A 16,834-nucleotide genomic window follows, 5' to 3' on the forward strand; every position below is an offset into this window, starting at 1 on the left:
TCACATCGTTGTCATATGTCACGAGCGTACCAAGGTATATTAATTCTTCCACTGCTTCGTGTCATTCCCCATCCAGGTTCACCACTGCACCAACAATATTTGAAGGCCTACGATTCCTACCATCAGCCATGTACTTCGTTTTGGCAGTGTTAATGGTAAGTCCCCATCTCGTTACTTCCCAGGTAAATGGCTTAAAGACCTCTTCCACTGCTCTACGGTTAATTCCGATAATTTCGATTATGGACGTCACCCACATAATCGAGAAGCAAGTGAGATTTCCGTTCCTTTCCACGTTTGCTCTTCGTATTGCACCTTCCAAGAGAATGTTGAGTAGCAGGTTAGCGGTGTTTCAGTCCATCCAACATCACGAAAGCTGCTGAGGTCTCACCCGTAATTATGTTCTTATATTACATAATATAGCTCTAAGATGTTGTACATAAAAGAGTCATAGCCGGAAACTGAAACAAATAGCTTTTATGGTCGTATTGGATTTTATTTAAGTGAATAAAAACTTCTAGCTGTTTGCAACATTTATGTAGTCTGATTAGAGTAAAATGTTGCTTAGAAAATTCTTGATCGTTTGCTATCATTGACTCATTTTTTAAAATTTTGCGAGTTGGTCCGATCTGATTTAACACCGCCCATATCATACCGCGACAAGCAATCGAGTTGAGCAGGCGAGTCGAGCAGTCGAATCAAGCAATCGAGTCAAGCAGTTAGGTCGAGCAGGCGAGTCGAACAGTCAAGTCGAGCAGTCAAATCGAGCAGTCTAGCCGAGCAGTAAAATCAAGCTGTTCAGTCAAGCATTCCGGTCGAGCAGTTGAATCGACTGGTCGAGTCGAGCAGTCAAGTCGAGCAGTCAAGTCGAGCAGTTAAATCGAGCAGTTTAATCGAGCAGTTAAGTCGAGTAGCAGTCGCGCAGTTGAATCGAGTAGTCTAGTCGAGCACTTGAGTCGAGCAGTCGAATCGAATGGTTTAGTCAAGCAGTTGGGTCAAGCGGTTAAGTCGAACAGTTGAATCGAGCAGTTCATTCATGCAGTCGAGTCGAGCAGTTGAGTCGAGTAGTCCAGTCGAACGGTTTATTCGAGCAGTTGAGTCGAGTAGTCCAGTCGAGCAGTCGAGTCGAGTAGTCCAGTTGAGTAGCTGAGTCGAGCAGTCGAGTCGAGTAGTCCAGTTGAGCAGCTGAGTCGAGTAGTCCAGTCGAGCAGTTGAATCGAGCAGTTAAGTCGAGCTGTCGAATCAAACAGAAGTCAGCCAGTTGAGTCGAGCAGTCAAATCGAGCAGCCTGGTCGAGCAGTTAAATCAAGCTGTTCAGTCAAGCAGTCCTGCTGAGTAGTTGAGTCGAGCAGTCGAGTTGGGCAGTTGAACCGAGAAGTCGAGACGAGCAGTTAAGTTGAGTAGCCTAGTCGCGCAGTTGAATCGAGTAGTCTAGTCGAGCAGTCGGGTCTAGCGGTTCAGTTGAGCAGTTAAGTCGAACAGTTGAGTCGAGCAGTCCAGTCGAGTAGTCGAATCGAACAGTCCAGTCAAGCAGCTCAATCGTGCAGTTAAGTCGAGCAGTCGGGTCGAGTAGTAAGTCAAGCAAATGCGTCAAGCAAATGCGTCAAGCAGTCGAATCGAGTAATTAAGTCGAGCAGTCGATTCGAACAGTTCAGTCCAGTTCAGTTAAGCAGTCCATTCCAGCAATCAAATCGAGCAATCTAATCGACCAGTCCTAGTCGACAGTCTAGTCAACCAGTTGAGCAATCGAGCAGTCCAGCAGTCGACCAGTGAGATGACTGAGAATACAACCCATTGCTACGAAAGCATGACGTCCTGTCAAGAACCTGTTTCTAGTTACCGATAAGCCTCTTATGACGTCCTGTCAGAGACCTGGTTTTCGGTACAGACATAAGCCTTTTATATAAATAGATTATATAAATAGATATTTATTATAAACTGCCATCGTTTGATTAAAAGGTCCAAATTTTGCATAGTTCGTTCTATGATTATTAATTGCAAATATTTGTCGATGCCTCAAATGTCGTGTTGGTACATAAAAGTTCAATTTTAATAAGATTGATAAAATATTGTTCATAAAAGATGCCATTGCAAATTCTCGCCGTTCCTTTAGTGTTTGAATATTAAAAAGCATGCATCTATTTTTATGAGATGGTAACGGGAATTGAGTCCAACCTATCCAGCGCAGTGCATATAATAAAAACTGTTTTTGTACTGATTCTATACTTTCTTCATGTGTGATTGTAAATGGAGACCATATCGTACTGCAATATTAACTCAATTACATTAAAAAATCCACACGTCCTTTCCACGTGAAAAATCACGTAAATTTTTCTACAGGGAGTTACGTGACTTTCAGTTGAACATTTTATTGGAAAATACAATAACAGCGATCTGATTTTCACGTAAATGCACGCATACTAATGCAAACTACGTAAAATTCACGTAAATAGTACGGGAAAAGTTGAATGGAAAATATTTACATAACTTTTCACGTAATATCAACGTGAAAATTATTTTGAGTGTAGCAACACCGCCCAGCCAAGATTCAAACATACGCCGACTGGCTTGTTAGACCAGCACCGTACCACGAAGTTAACAGGGCAACGACCGAGTTTAAACGAAGGTATAGGTTTGTGTAGTTATTTTCAGCCTATTAGGCGGTAGGCGGTAGTTTGAAAAATATTCATGTTATGTGGCAACTATATTCAAAGGGTGTCCATGGTAAAATTGCAACACACAAAATTAATTCGAATAATTCGAGTTTTTATCCGATCGCCATAAAATTTTCAGGGTATCAAATGAAACAATTAAACTTAGTTTTAGAGTCTTTATTTTATTTTATTTCGCATCCGTATCCGAATGCTCGTACTTTGGCCTTAACCGTGAGGTTATGCACAACCTCAAAATCGGCATGTTTTTGCATATTTACCCATACTTTCTTTATTTCTTCAACTATTTTGAATACTATACGAACACGTTTAAGAAAATTTTGCTTCATGATAACGCAGTATTATTTGCCTTATTCCATTCCAGCACGTCCGCTGTATAATGGCATCAAGCCAAATCCGACCAGCAGATCGTAGGACAATAATTGTCAATAATATAGACAATAATTATTGTGTTAAGTCTCACAATTGTCCTCTGATCTGCTGGTCGGATTTGGCTTCATGCCATTATACAGCGGACGTGCTGGAGTGGAATAAGGCAAATAATGTCAAAAACACAAGAAACCCTGCCCAACGGTACCCTGCATCGCCATATTTGTCTGAACTCAATTCGTGCCGTGCATCTCAAACTGATTTTCACTAACACGCACTAACTCCATCGTGCCGTCGCCAGCCGTAAAAGGAGGAAAGAAATCTACAGCAATAATAGCACTGCTTTTGATGCGGAAAACGAGCTTCGCAAAATCTATAAAAGGCTGAAATATTGACTGGGGCGCAGAAAAGAAAATTATCTGAATTATCCCTCCGCGTTTTGGCGGGCTGTGTGAGGTAGCCGTCAAGTCAGTCAAGAACGCCGTATTGCGAGAGATTGGTACAGCCAACTTAACTTTATTACTCTCTCGACTCAAATCGAGAAGTGCCTGAATTTCAGGCAACTGCAGTGCACTGTTTCATAACTGATCCATCGGGCCTTAAAGTTTCAATTCCAGAACACTTTCTAATCGGAATCTATTTCTAAGCTATCTCGGAAACCAACCTGAATGACGTCTAACGCACCTCGAGCTTATCAGAAGCGATTGAAGTGAATCTGGTTCGGCAGGGCGCTAAAATACTTCCAGTGCACTGGAGGTAAAGTATTATGAAAGCTAAGCTTGAGTGTTTCAACCTTTGGCTGCTATTTCGTACGATAAAAACAATGAATTTCTCATCTTCACTCAAGACGCGTAAATTAAAATCGCGCAAAAACCGCGTAAATTCCGAAATTCGCGTAAAAACCCACGTAAATTCCGAAATTCGCGAAAAAACCCGTGTTAATTCCGAAATGCGCGTACAAATAGTCGCGTAAAAAACAAACCACGTAAAAAACCGCGTAAAAAGCGACTTCAGTGTACCAATTTTTGTTAGATGGGAAAACGCTATTATGAGATTGCGCGGAAGCTTGTCATTTCTCGGTCTTTAGTTTCTCGTGCATTCAATTAAGTAGCTTGGTAGTGAAGGTGTTTTTTATTCTAGACAACGATAATAGAAAAGACCGCTAGTCAAGTTAGTTTTATGGTGGCTAGATGTTCTAAGATATATAATCTGTTCAGATGAATCCCAGTATTTTCCCACCGTTTTTAGCAATATGTTTCCACCTATGGCGTATGTGAATATGGTTTGCTATATCATTAGTAGCAGAAAGTGTTGGACTAACATTTTTTCCTCTTCTCAAACTGACAGCATTTGGGCGTGATCAGCGTCATTGTAAAGTTCAGCGCCTAATTAGAATAATTAAAGATTGCGCAATGAGATCTCGTTACACCTTAGCAGTTTTCAAAGTGGAAATCGTGCAATTTTCCTGTCTTTGGTCAATCACGAAATGCAACTGCGAGCGTCATGGTATTAACGCATTAATTTTGTTTCAGTTTTGTTTGGCTTTCTTCTTGCCTCTTAATCTTAAACTAATTTTAACATGTTTCTTTATTATTTTTCGTTTTCAAAATATATCACAATAAACACAAAATATAGAGTGCAGCCTTCGGCCGCCTATGGCGGTTAAATACGGTCTCCAAATAAAAAAAACAATTGAAGTGTTTCTGTAACTAAATGCTGCCGAATCGAAAAGACCGACTCCCGAATACATTTTATCCGAAGAATGTTATCGATTTGATGTTCGAGTGATAGCGTTGCTATTATTTTGGATAAAAACGAATTTTTATTTCCGAACACTCATCAGGTTTTGGTCGGCGAAGCACAACGTTCTGCCAGATCGATGATCTCCGATTGCTAAATTTGAACCTGCTATAATGTTCCGCAACGTTTTCTCGCCGACCAAATTAATCGACCATGGACAACGTTCCAGCGTAGATTAACGACAATCCGCCGGTCAGATGATAACCGTCCTGTTCCCATGCGTGATACCGTCGAGACGTGGGTTCAGCTGGGTGCATGCACAACGGGAGGCTTCCCAGCAGCGCCAGCGGTGCGGCCGGCCGGCGTGGCAGCTCCTTTTTGCTGCGTTTGCTATATGTGCCTACTGCAGAAAAGGCCAAGAAACGCATAAAACCGAGATCCCGTTTTGCTATTAAAACAAGCTTCTTTAAAGCGCAAAAACAAGCAAGCTCACCGACCTATCACTCAACTGGAGCGATTTGAATAAATCATCAACCGGGCCCTCTGCCCACCGCGTGTCGGGACGGGGACTGATTGCTGTGACATGATAGCAATTTTCTACGGTCGCACCCCTGTTCAGAGGAAATTGAGTCACGCTAAAATGGCCAATTTTGCGCTTTTTGTTCCACTTGCCATCGACGAGATGGTAAAACAAATACGGTATGTGATGCGATTTTGGTTCCCATCGGTTTTATTCGCATTGCAGCTGGAAATCAGTGACGTTACTGTTGAACATACTTCCATTTCAATCATTACATTGAAAGTCAATATCCATAAAAATTGCATTTATTTCGTTACGGTTTGTTTTAGTTCTTAGATTGAATAAAACAATTATTATAGAGTGAGTTTTCAAAAGATACTGAATTAAGAATGAAAACAAACCGAGTGAAAGTTATCTTCTGCAGGAGCAGCATTGGAAAATAAACTTTCACTCGGTTTGCTTGAACTTTGCAATTAGCCAGCTGCTCTTCACGCAATAATATAAAAAAATAATAGTAGATATCGTGCATCCTAACAAGCTAGTACACAAACGCAATGAAACTTATTTTGTTATTGTGCCTTCTACCGTAAGATTGGAGTGATTGGGCATCAACTGGCGAATCGAATATGGGCACTTCTCCAGTGGTTATATAGATTGTGATAAGAAGAACCAATGTTGAATGATTGCTCTCGTAAAATATTTAGAGCTTGGTTTATACTAGTATCAGCTAGATGGAAAGGAAGAGACAATAATGTACGGTATTTTATTACACAAACTGAACGTTGAAGCGTTGTAGCGTATACGTTTCGAGAGTCAAATCAATTTGAAGCTTCCCTCCCCAAGCTAGGTATTATGAATTTGAAAGCCCCGAGTTTGAAAGGGAAATTGATCCAAATTATCCAGCCATCAATCGCTTTTTGCCACATACTGGATTAATAATGTCACCTGTTCCCAGCTTGTTATAAAAAGCAGAACAAGAGGATAATCAAACAGACACGGTAAAATGGTTCGAATTACGTTGCTTTATTTCTTTCTCATCTTCCGCTGGTCAGTGGCTGTAAATGTGGATCTGTTGGTCGATTTTCTTAAAATAAAACAATCTAAGATAGTGTTATTTTTCTTATGTGATCTTAGAAAATGTAAGCAATTTAAATTCATCACTTGTTGCTTCAGAGTTTTGCAATATTTTCTGATTGTAGCCCAGGAACTGCACTTTGCGATGAACGAAAAAAAGGTTTTCAACCGAATTGTGGACATCAGTGGAGGACTCTATACAATGCCCCCGGATATCTTACCGTCCTCCAGCTATGGAAGAACATTGTGCGTATTTGACTATAGCTGTGAACGTTCAGGGTTGGTGTTGGGAAATGTTAGTTTATGACTTATTAGTAGCAAAGCAGGTGTTGCATAGAATTTATTTAAAGTTTTCAGATTTTCACTTCTTCAACACAACCTATAGTTGGTTGATGTTTGCTAACGGAGGTTCAAATGTTGATGTTAGCAAAATATTGTGGGAATTGAAATCCATTCAACTTAACTCGGATCTTACGACAATCGAAAGCGTTGTTGGTTCAAACGAGTCCGATGGTCGCTATACACTGATAGATGTCTATGCCAAAGGGCGTCATCTGTGTAAAGATATCTATCAGCATAAGTATGCTGAATGGGATAGTCAGAACGGAATTACCCAGCAACCGGACTATAGTCGATATCATGTGAGGGGCAATTTTGACGGAATTCAACTGCGTGGAATTACCGTGGTAATAATAATTGTTGACATTCAGGAATACAGTAAGTGCGACTAACTCTGCGCAAAATTCTTAATTCTGCGCTTCGCATGTTTTCATTACAAATTTTAACATTCTAAAATTAATAACAACATTGTACATATATTTTCGTAAATATGTTCATTAAGAAAAAAAAATTGCTGGTATTTGGTAGTTTTTACTGAAATTTGGGGACCGCAGAATTGGGAATATTGTGCAGAATTAAGCACACTTACGGTAATTATGTTTAGAAATGTTCAACGAACAATGAAGAGCTAGATTTAAGAGATAATATTTTCAATTATAATTAAATTCTCCCTAGATTGATCGAGATAATATTACTTCGGACGACGTTGATAGAATCCTTTCGGTACCGGGTAGTGAACAGGGGATAGTTGGGTTCGTAAAGTATCACTATTCGTTGCTTTCGATTTTACGAGACTATCATAACTTCAGGTTAGTGAAACTACATTTAATCAGTGATGGTAAAAACTCAAAATCTCACAACTCATAAAAAATCAAAATCAACTGTAAATAATGTCAGCTTGATCCTATGCAGAAAAAAATCACGCATGAGTTTTTCTGTTTTCATAGCAAGAAGGACAAAACTCACACATATTGATTCCCGCTTGATCACATTCTGCTTTGCTTCAACTGCTACCCGGAGCTATGCACATATACATACAAATTCCTTGTTGAACAGCACAGGCATTCTACGGCACAGTCATAGGCGATACGTAGCTGTGAGTGAGCGTGAGGGAATGAATCTCTAAATAAATCGCAAAGTCAAACTAAAACGCACATTTAAATTACATGTTTATCTAATTCTTATTAGGCTTGTTACTTTCTAGTTAAGAAAATATCGATTCCCGCGAAGTAAAATCGTAAATTTCGCCAATGTTTGCCATCTTAATTCATGATTGTGTGCTGCGTTTTTCGCTGCTGATATTTTCTCTGACGGTAAATTTTCCTTTACTCTCTAGTTCGTTGTATGAAATGCCAGCTGTGGAAGAACGAAACAAAATGCTAACAGCTGAATTTGGTTCACATCGCATAGCAACAGACATCGCGTATAATAGCGAGATAAATTCATATGTGAGTTTCGCGCTTGTGATCAAGGTTGAAATGTCATGTGCTTAAAATCTCATTGAGTTTTTTGCTGCTATGAATTTTTCAACACTGCATTTAATTATACAACACTTTGAAGCCCACAGGATGCAGAAGAAGAGGCGTTAGCAAGTTTTAAAGTTTTCATTCTAGCGGATTACTAGGAGTAATGCCTAATGATTCACGAAAAATACTTAAATCAAAGTTTAATTTGTGTCCAACAGATTAAAATGTGAAATAGTCAATTCCATTTTCTACGATTTGCTGCTTTAACCAGAGGGCAAGTTCCAAAAACAAAAACTTTGATATTTCGATTCGCATGTTTTAACCAATGGACGGGAACGCCACGTAAAAAGTATTGGCTCGGCCGATGGATTTTCCCGTTGTAAGTTAATACTTGGAAATGTCGATCATATCTGGCTTTAGTTTTCAGAAGGTCGCATAATCAACCCTTTTGCATGCATTATGCGACCTTCTGAAAACTAAAGCCAGATACGTGCGTGACGACAACCAGGGTACCCCTCGAATAAGCAAGTATTTTATAACTGGCCTTCCCTTCCTTTCATTAGGAAGCGCCACTTTGAAGAATACGGAGAATTTCTCAAACAACACTAAATGATAACGGGTGGCAACTAAAATTTTGAAATTTTTTTCTCAAGCTGTCAAAAAAAGACAAAGATACATGATGAAGATCTGATTTACCGACATTAAAGATACATTATCCATTGTTGAAAAAAAATTAGAGTATTTTGAAAACGGTCCGTAATCGGCAGTTCGGCGAAGCTTTCATTTGACGTCGAAACAGGAGCGTTGTACGGCCATCTTGTCAATTTTGCGAATACATCTCTTGATTCTACCAATCAACTGACCTTCGATTGGGTACACTGAGACAGATTTTTCGGGTCGTGGTTTCTGGTTAAAACTGGAATCGAATGGGTATTCAGAAACGATTGTGCTTTTTTGGCGTAATGCGATGATGCTCTATCCCGCCGAAACACGTATTGTTCATCTGCATGATGTTTTTGTAGAAACGATGCCCTTCTGCGTCCATAATTTAGGCTGGTCTGCCACCACCTTGCTTGCGAATAGTTGTTAGGCATCTTAGGATATGGTAAGCAGTCGAAGCTGCAACATATTTGTTTCGCAGAAATGTACAACGCGCTCCCGAAATGATCCTTGTTTCGACGCCATTTTTAGCAAAACTGGGCAAGCATAAACAAAACAAAAAATATTAACAAAAAGAGGAGAGAGAGAGAGCTAACACATACATACTCTCATTTCTCTCTGAGCTCGTTTGTTGTTGAGCACAAGGGCCGCGAAAAAATTCTAAAATTTTAGTTGCCACCCGTTATGACTGTTAATGACTTGTTAATGAGTTCATAGTTCGGTCCCCGCCGATAATAATATGCTGATGATGTACAAAACGCTAATCAGACTTGTAGTCCTTTACGAACTTAAGACTGCACTTCCCGTGTTTGAACGACGTATATTTTTAGCGGAGTACAAATGGAAAGCGGAAAGTGGCGTACTCATACTCGTATTGGTATTTCTCCAAACACCAATCGTACACCTGGCGGATTTCGGAAGACTGTGGTGGGTGAAATCCGTTTTCTTCACGTACTCCACCGCACAGTGGGACCATTCTGAAAAAAGACGGTCAAAAGTATTTCCTCGCCTTTCTTGACGTTTTTGAGCTTAGGTGTCTTCGGGGAAGTTACTTAAAATACTCTTTTGTATCTTTTGACTTTTTCTTACAATTCAATATTAAGGGAATAACACACTTGAAAAAAATAACTTTTTGTAGGAGCTAGATAGCAAGATCATGTGTTCAGCAAAATTATACAACTGTAAATTTTATCAAACTTTGCCGAAGATACTAGGTATCTACGTTGTATGGTTTGCGAGATATAATTGGCTTTCTGTTGTGATCCCTAAAAATCAGTTTATCAACCTTTTTGCACACAAAACCTTATCTAACTGGTTTGACACGTTCTACAAATTTTTTGATATCATGAAAATACATAACTTTCTAGAAGGTTTAAATATCGTATGTTGCTTTATTTGCCTTACAAACTTCTTTCGTAAATAAGCACCTACTGGCAGCTACAGTCAACACCGCTTGAACAGCTATAGAATATAGTAGAAGTATGCCAAAAAACCTCGGCAGGGTCTGCTCGGGCAAATTAGATTTTTCACTAATTATTTTGATCATTTGAGTTATGTATTTACTTTTGAGTTTACTAGATTTATTCAAAATAAAATTGCACCGAGATTTCAGTTTGTTTGGATATCAAATTTTTTTTTTTGCACAGTATAGATGGTCATTGATCAGGTTTTACCCGAAACCTCAATTTTCCAAGAATTCCAGGACAACTCTTCTGAAACAGATAGCGAAAGAGACGCAAAGAAAATCTAATGAAATCACTACAAACATACTAAAATATTAAAACGCAACATACGATATTTATATCTTCTAGAAAGTTATGTATTTCGATGATATCAAAAAGTTTGTAGAATAGGTATGTCAAACCACTTAGATAAGGTTTTGTGTGCAAAAAGGTCATCAAACTAATTTTAAGGGATCACAAGACATCTCGCAAACCATACTACGTAGATATCTAGTATCTTCGGCAAAGTATGATAAAATTTATAGTTCTACAATTTTCCTGAACTCATGAACTTACTATCTAGTTCCTACAAAAAGTTAATTTTTTCTAGTGTTATATCCCCTTAATGTCGAATTGTAAGAAAAAGTGAAAAGATGCAGGGCACTATTTAAAGTAACTTTCCGTCAGACACCTAAGCTCGAAAACGTCAGGAAAGGCGAGAAAATAGTTTTGACCGTCTTTTTTCAGGATGGTCCCACTGTGCCCACCGGTTCCTTAATAGAGGTGCCCAACGTGCATAGATATAGATAGCTCGACCTGGTTGAAACCGACTTGCGAATGTCGAAACGCGAAACGGATTGGCGACGAGTAGCCCAGTATCGAGTATCAGTGGAGAGAAATTCTTGATGCAGCAAGAGCCACCTCGGCATTATGTTGTTAGAAGTAAAAGCTATCACCCTTTTCAGTCTATGTTAGTATCTAACGCTAAAGAACCGAACCAACATTTGCAAATGAGCGAATCTGATCCGATTTTGATTTATTTTTTATCTTTTCGGTCGTTCATGAACCGAAAACGATTGCAATTTGCAATCATCATTTGATTCAGTTTCGGTTTTTGATGGTAAAAGTGTCAATACCATTGATTTAAAGTTGAACGATAAGTAAGCGTTCCCGTTGCTAACGTTTTGTCTCAATAGGTTTTGAACGAATCACTGCTTTTTCATATTCCCTTTGAGTTATTTTCTTTCAAAAGACTTTTTTCATCTTTAAACAATTGTTTTATTCACAGTGTAGTGTTGCAAAACCCACACTCATATCGTCTAATTTGCTCATATACGCGTACTCATTCTAACAAACACGCCGGTATAAGCATACCTTTCAGACTCTCCATCTTATTTATACATGCACTGCGACGAGTTTTTGCGAGTGTGTATTTAGTTAACAGCTACAATCGTCGGTCTCGTTCGTCCTTACATTAATAGAATCGAGAGTGAAGATGAAGAAGAAAAGAAAAAACGATGCAAAATCCAAATCAGCCAAATAATTAGAGAATCGAATTAGGCCATTACATTTTTTTAATCACGCAAAATAAAATTAAGATTTTTAGGAATTTTTACTTGAAGTTTAATCGTGAAACCCGAATCTATTCTAGCTTTTTTATATACGTTATCATTTTCCATGCCAAAATTTTTTGCCGATTTTCGGAAATTACATTATTAGTACTTCCTCTTTTGTTTCGTGCTAGAAGCATTAACACTCCGTAAACTCTTTTTTCGAACTCTTTAGGCTGTAAAACCCACAAATAATAGATTTTATTCAAAAAATTGTTACTCAAGCTTAACAATTTTTTTTGCCCCCCGATTTTTAGAGCCAACTTTGAAGGCCGGGGGACAAAAACTTTAAAAATAATTTGCAATGGTCTTACTAGGGAGTAAATATCCTTCACAAAAACACATTTACTCCCTAGTATCAAAAATATAAAATCGAAAAAATATCAAAAATATCATAAATTATAAAAAGATGAGAATCGAATTAGTTTTAATAAAACTTATCCGAAATTTGCGATTACCGAAAGGAGTTTCATAAAACATGTAGGAAATGGCGATTCGATCAAAATAGTAAATTGAAAAAAACTAAGCCCTTTCCATGATCAATCTTATTGAAAACCAGTTGGCTATACTCTTCGCGTCAATTTATATGTGAATTAATGCATATTTATTAGCTTTATTAATCATTATAAACGGTAGGCAATCTCCCTGGACTGATCGATTTCACCCGAATCGATGGCTCAATTCCAAAATATTGTAGATTACTTTCAGTTACATTGTTCAGTTTAATTATCATGGTTTTATCAATCAATATCTACTGGTGAATAACCAGCTGGTTAAAACCACATTAAAATTAAAATAAAAAATAACAAAAATTAAAATCTGAGGATAATATCGGTAGCTACTTATACATAAATAATTGAGTTTGACAAGCCTTTTCATAAATCGATAAGAAACACATAGTCTTAAAAATTTGAAAGAAGACATCTTCATCTACTCCAATGATAGCCCATTTTTTACTCGCAGTTTCTCGCAACCAACAAAAGACATTTACAGATTAAAACTGTGTTCGTTTTTGGAATTTAACAATTCGCAAAACATCATTCGGTGAAAACTTTTTGATAACGGCTTTTTCGTTCGACGAATAAATCTAACTAAGGGGAGGCCCTACTCTGGAAAGCCACAAAAATCGAACTTATACGTTCAGAAATGTCATGATAAAAGGATTTTTTGTTGTCTGATCTCGTTGATTCTCTGAATCTAATGGTTCGATTTGGCTGAAATTTTTGCCAGCATGTAAAAATGATTTTGTTTTGTTAGATTATAGTCACTTCAACAGCTTAGATGATTCGTGACTCCTGCGGGCTTGAAATTTGAACCCGGGTCCTCAGTGTGAGAGGCGTGAATGCTAACCACTACACCGGGGTTTTTTTATATCTCAATTTTATAATTCTTTATGAGCTCTAAATTGGCGACTTTTAATTACCTTTCTTTTGGAAAAATTGTCGCCATTTTAATAATTTTTCGAATTTTTAAATACCGCTATGTAACCATTTATGTATTGATGTATGTTTCTTCGTTCTTCAAATATACCCTAACCAATAACCCAAATACCCCAAAACTTAACTTTAATTCCACCATCCGATAAAAAATTACAGAAATCTATTATTGATCCTTCCAGAGGATGTTTCTCCCTTAACTTGTTCAATTACATAAATTTCCTTTCATTGTTTGATTTTCAAGATTGACAGCATAATAGCGGTGACAGCGGTTTCATATAACTGCTATCTTTCTGTGAAACTAGAGATCACTGAGTCTTGCGACTTCCGGAGTACCTCAGGTGTGCCCCAGGGCAGCAACGTCTCACCCTTGCTATTTTCGCTGTATTAAAATGATGTCTGCATGATACTCCCACCAGGATGCAGAATCGTGTATGCTGATAACCTCAAAATCTACCTTGTAGTTCACTCAGTCGCTGATTGTATCGAATTACCCAAGCTAATCGATATGCTACTTGGTTGGTGTGTATGCAATCGGCTCAGTATCAGCGCCTCCAACCCAAGTAACATTTTGGGTTTTATTACACTCTTATGATGGCATTTAGGACCTAACTTAGTCATGAAGACCGCCATAAGAGTACAATAAAACTTACATTACTGCTTGAGTAGTGTTCTGTAATCAGCTACAGCCGAAAGAAGGCTCCAATCCAATACAGTTATTCTATAAACGGTCAGAATATTGAACGAGTAACAGCCGTCAAGGAGCTTGGTATTCTTTTGAGCTTACATTCCAGGACCACTACAGTAGCATCATTTCCAAAGGAAACAACAATCTGGGATTCGCAATGAGAATTGCAAAAGAGTTTCGTGATCTATACTGCCTGAGAGCTTTGCATTACGCACCTGTATGCTCATCACTGGAGACGGCAGCCCTTACACTGAACAATTGACGCTCCTTGGATTGTGGCAAAGATCAATATGAACGCACCCTCGAGAGTTCTTCGCTCTACTGAGTTCCTCAGAAATCCATTTCATCGGACATTATATGGTCAAAATGAACCTGTATCGCTATGTGTGCAGTTTTTAACTATGTGTTCTACCTGTTGATTTTAATATCAGCTGTGAAACGTTCATAATCCGTTTATATAATCGTAGATCATTTTACTTTGTTAGTTAGTAGTGTTTACTATTTTATTTCATGTAAATCTTGTTGTCAGATGAACCAAAGCAGAAATAAACAAAAAGAAATAAATTGTTAAATAACTGTAACATCAAACAATGTTATGATGCCTAAAATTCTAACTTTATTTTCAATTCAGAATAAAATTTCGCGTCGCCAGAGGATGGGCTGGTCGACTAAAAACCGGCTATCGACTCGGTTTGCTTGGAATCCTTGCCCGCAATGAAGCAGATGTCGCGGCAACGGCCATTTTTCAAAGAATCAACCGGCATGCGGAGTTTGACGCTATACACCAAAGCTGGGAATTTTCGTATGTCACGTTCAATACTGTTTTTACTGTTGAAATTTTACTAACCGATTTCTTTTAATTTTAGAGCAGGTTTCATTTATCGCATAACACCACAACTTAGTGCATCTGGCGGCGGTAACTTTTTTACTCCTTTCGATAATAACGTTTGGATTGCATCAGTTGTGACGTTACTGATTGTGATTATTGTGTTGAAAGCAGTTAGTGCCATAACTTATAGAATTTCAAAAAATGCACCAAATATTTCAATTGTAACCTACTTCGTTGACGTCGTTGCATCCGTGGCTCAGCAGGGCATCTCGAGTCAAGTATCTCTTAGATTACCGATTAGAATCATTATATTCTCACTTCTCTTCTTGAATCTGGTGCTATACAATTATTACACATCATCGGTGGTTGGAGGATTGTTGAGTTCCCCCGGAAAAGGTCCACAAACAATTGAGGAAATGATTGAAAGCCCACTTACGTTGTCTTTTCTAGACATTGGCTACCATAAGATCTTGTTTCGCGTGAGTGTGATTTTGCCGTTCATAACACAGCTTCATAAATCATTGCTGCTAACCTGTTTGTTTACAGGAAACCAAGGTACCGATAATCCGTGAGCTGTACCAAAAGAAGGTATCACTTTCACTGTGGCATTAATTAGCAAATTAAAGTTTTACAGCTTTTCATTTGATTTCTTGCGTGTATCGCCACCATTGCTGCTAACCATCAACAACGCCTCAAACCACCGAACTCCGGAACCAGTTGCAACCGTCGAGAGAAGGTCTGAACACTATTCCGGTATACACCGACGTGACGACGGCTGTACCGTTTCTGAAGAAGGGAGGTTACGCATTTCATTGCGAAATGACCGAAGCGTTCGAGACTATTGCGGATCAGTTTGATGGAAATGAGATTTGTGAGCTGCGTACGGTAATTATGTAGATTTAGTGATTAAAGTTATATTGAGATCTAACCGGATTTTTACTGCAATTTTTCTACCGAGAAGGCGAAAGGTTTGTTCGAAGATTTAAGTTTGATGAGTTTCGTGCTGCCAAAGAGAAGCATGTATACCGAACTTTTCAAAATAACGTAAGAAGACCATTAACTAACCCACATTGCAATTGATAAGTGCGTACTCTTCGTTTCAGTATGATGCGTGCACAAGAATTTGGTCTGGTGAAGCGAAACCTTAAAATACATCGAATTGAGAAGCCGATTTGTCAATCCGGGAGTCGCGTTCATCCGGTAGAATTGTCCGGGGTGTCGTTGGCATTTGCTGTTTTACTAGGTGAGAACCGGGGATAGTTATAGGATTATGTTTCACTGAGGATTTCATTTTAGGAGGTATAATTGTGGCAACTATTATCGTTATCATTGAAAAACTATTTTGGAAACGGGCTGCTAAACAACTAATTCGATTTTATATAGACTAAGGACAGTAGCCAATTACAATTTTATAATAGTACAATTACAAAAACATTTGAAATATTTTTACTACCAACACATGTTTGTTATGATGTTTGCAAAATGACACGAACTTAGAAGATTGGTTCACTGAAATAGATTTAAATGAAAAAATAGATCAAACTGTGTTAGTTGACGAAAAGGATAAAAAATATTGTTAAACATATTAGGGGCCATCCATATACCACGTGGACAGCTTAGAGGGGGGTGGGGGTACGTGAATGTCCACGCTTGTCCACGGAAGGGGGGGAGGGGGTATAGAAAATGTCCACGTGGACAAGCAACATTTTTTGCAATAAATAGAACTTTCATTTGTGCCTTTTGAATTAATTAAAATTAGGTCACGACGTGTATTGTATTTTGCCTTACAATCAAATGCAGCTCGCCATGAAAAAGAAAATCCATTGATAACGTATTTGAAAAATAACTCGTCTTCCTAAAATTTCACGAACCACAACGGAGAGGTCTCATGATGTGTTAAAGTCAGCGACCAAGCTAAGGAACTCAGGTTGAACAGGGGTTGAAGCAGATGAATCTTCAAGTAAAGATCAAGCTGGAACAGGCTTTCCTGTA

General features: G+C 38.4%; 1 protein-coding gene across 1 annotated transcript; it reads left to right on the forward strand.

Moving 5' to 3' along the window:
- Positions 1-6,301: 6,301 nt before the first annotated feature.
- Positions 6,302-16,230, forward strand: LOC128740522 (ionotropic receptor 75a). Its single transcript, XM_053836067.1, has 11 exons — positions 6,302-6,437; positions 6,498-6,667; positions 6,723-7,058; positions 7,387-7,520; positions 14,645-14,815; positions 14,880-15,321; positions 15,389-15,430; positions 15,560-15,727; positions 15,804-15,886; positions 15,946-16,085; positions 16,139-16,230. The coding sequence occupies exons 1-11, from the start codon at positions 6,302-6,304 to the stop codon at positions 16,228-16,230; spliced, it is 1,914 nt and encodes a 637-aa protein (XP_053692042.1).
- The last annotated feature ends 604 nt before the right edge of the window (positions 16,231-16,834 follow it).

This window comes from Sabethes cyaneus, chromosome 3 (assembly GCF_943734655.1).
Source record: "Sabethes cyaneus chromosome 3, idSabCyanKW18_F2, whole genome shotgun sequence".
NCBI lineage: Eukaryota > Metazoa > Arthropoda > Insecta > Diptera > Culicidae > Sabethes > Sabethes cyaneus.

Excerpts from the sequence above, each read along its gene's own strand:
- LOC128740522 (XM_053836067.1), top strand. The coding sequence starts at position 6,302 with ATGGTTCGAATTACGTTGCTTTATTTCTTTCTCATCTTCCGCTGGTCA. Across the intron at positions 6,668-6,722 it reads CAGGGTTGGTGTTGGGAAAT|TTTTCAGATTTTCACTTCTT; the intron begins GTTAGTTTATGA and ends ATTTATTTAAAG. Across the intron at positions 7,059-7,386 it reads AACTGCGTGGAATTACCGTG|ATTGATCGAGATAATATTAC; the intron begins GTAATAATAATT and ends AATTCTCCCTAG.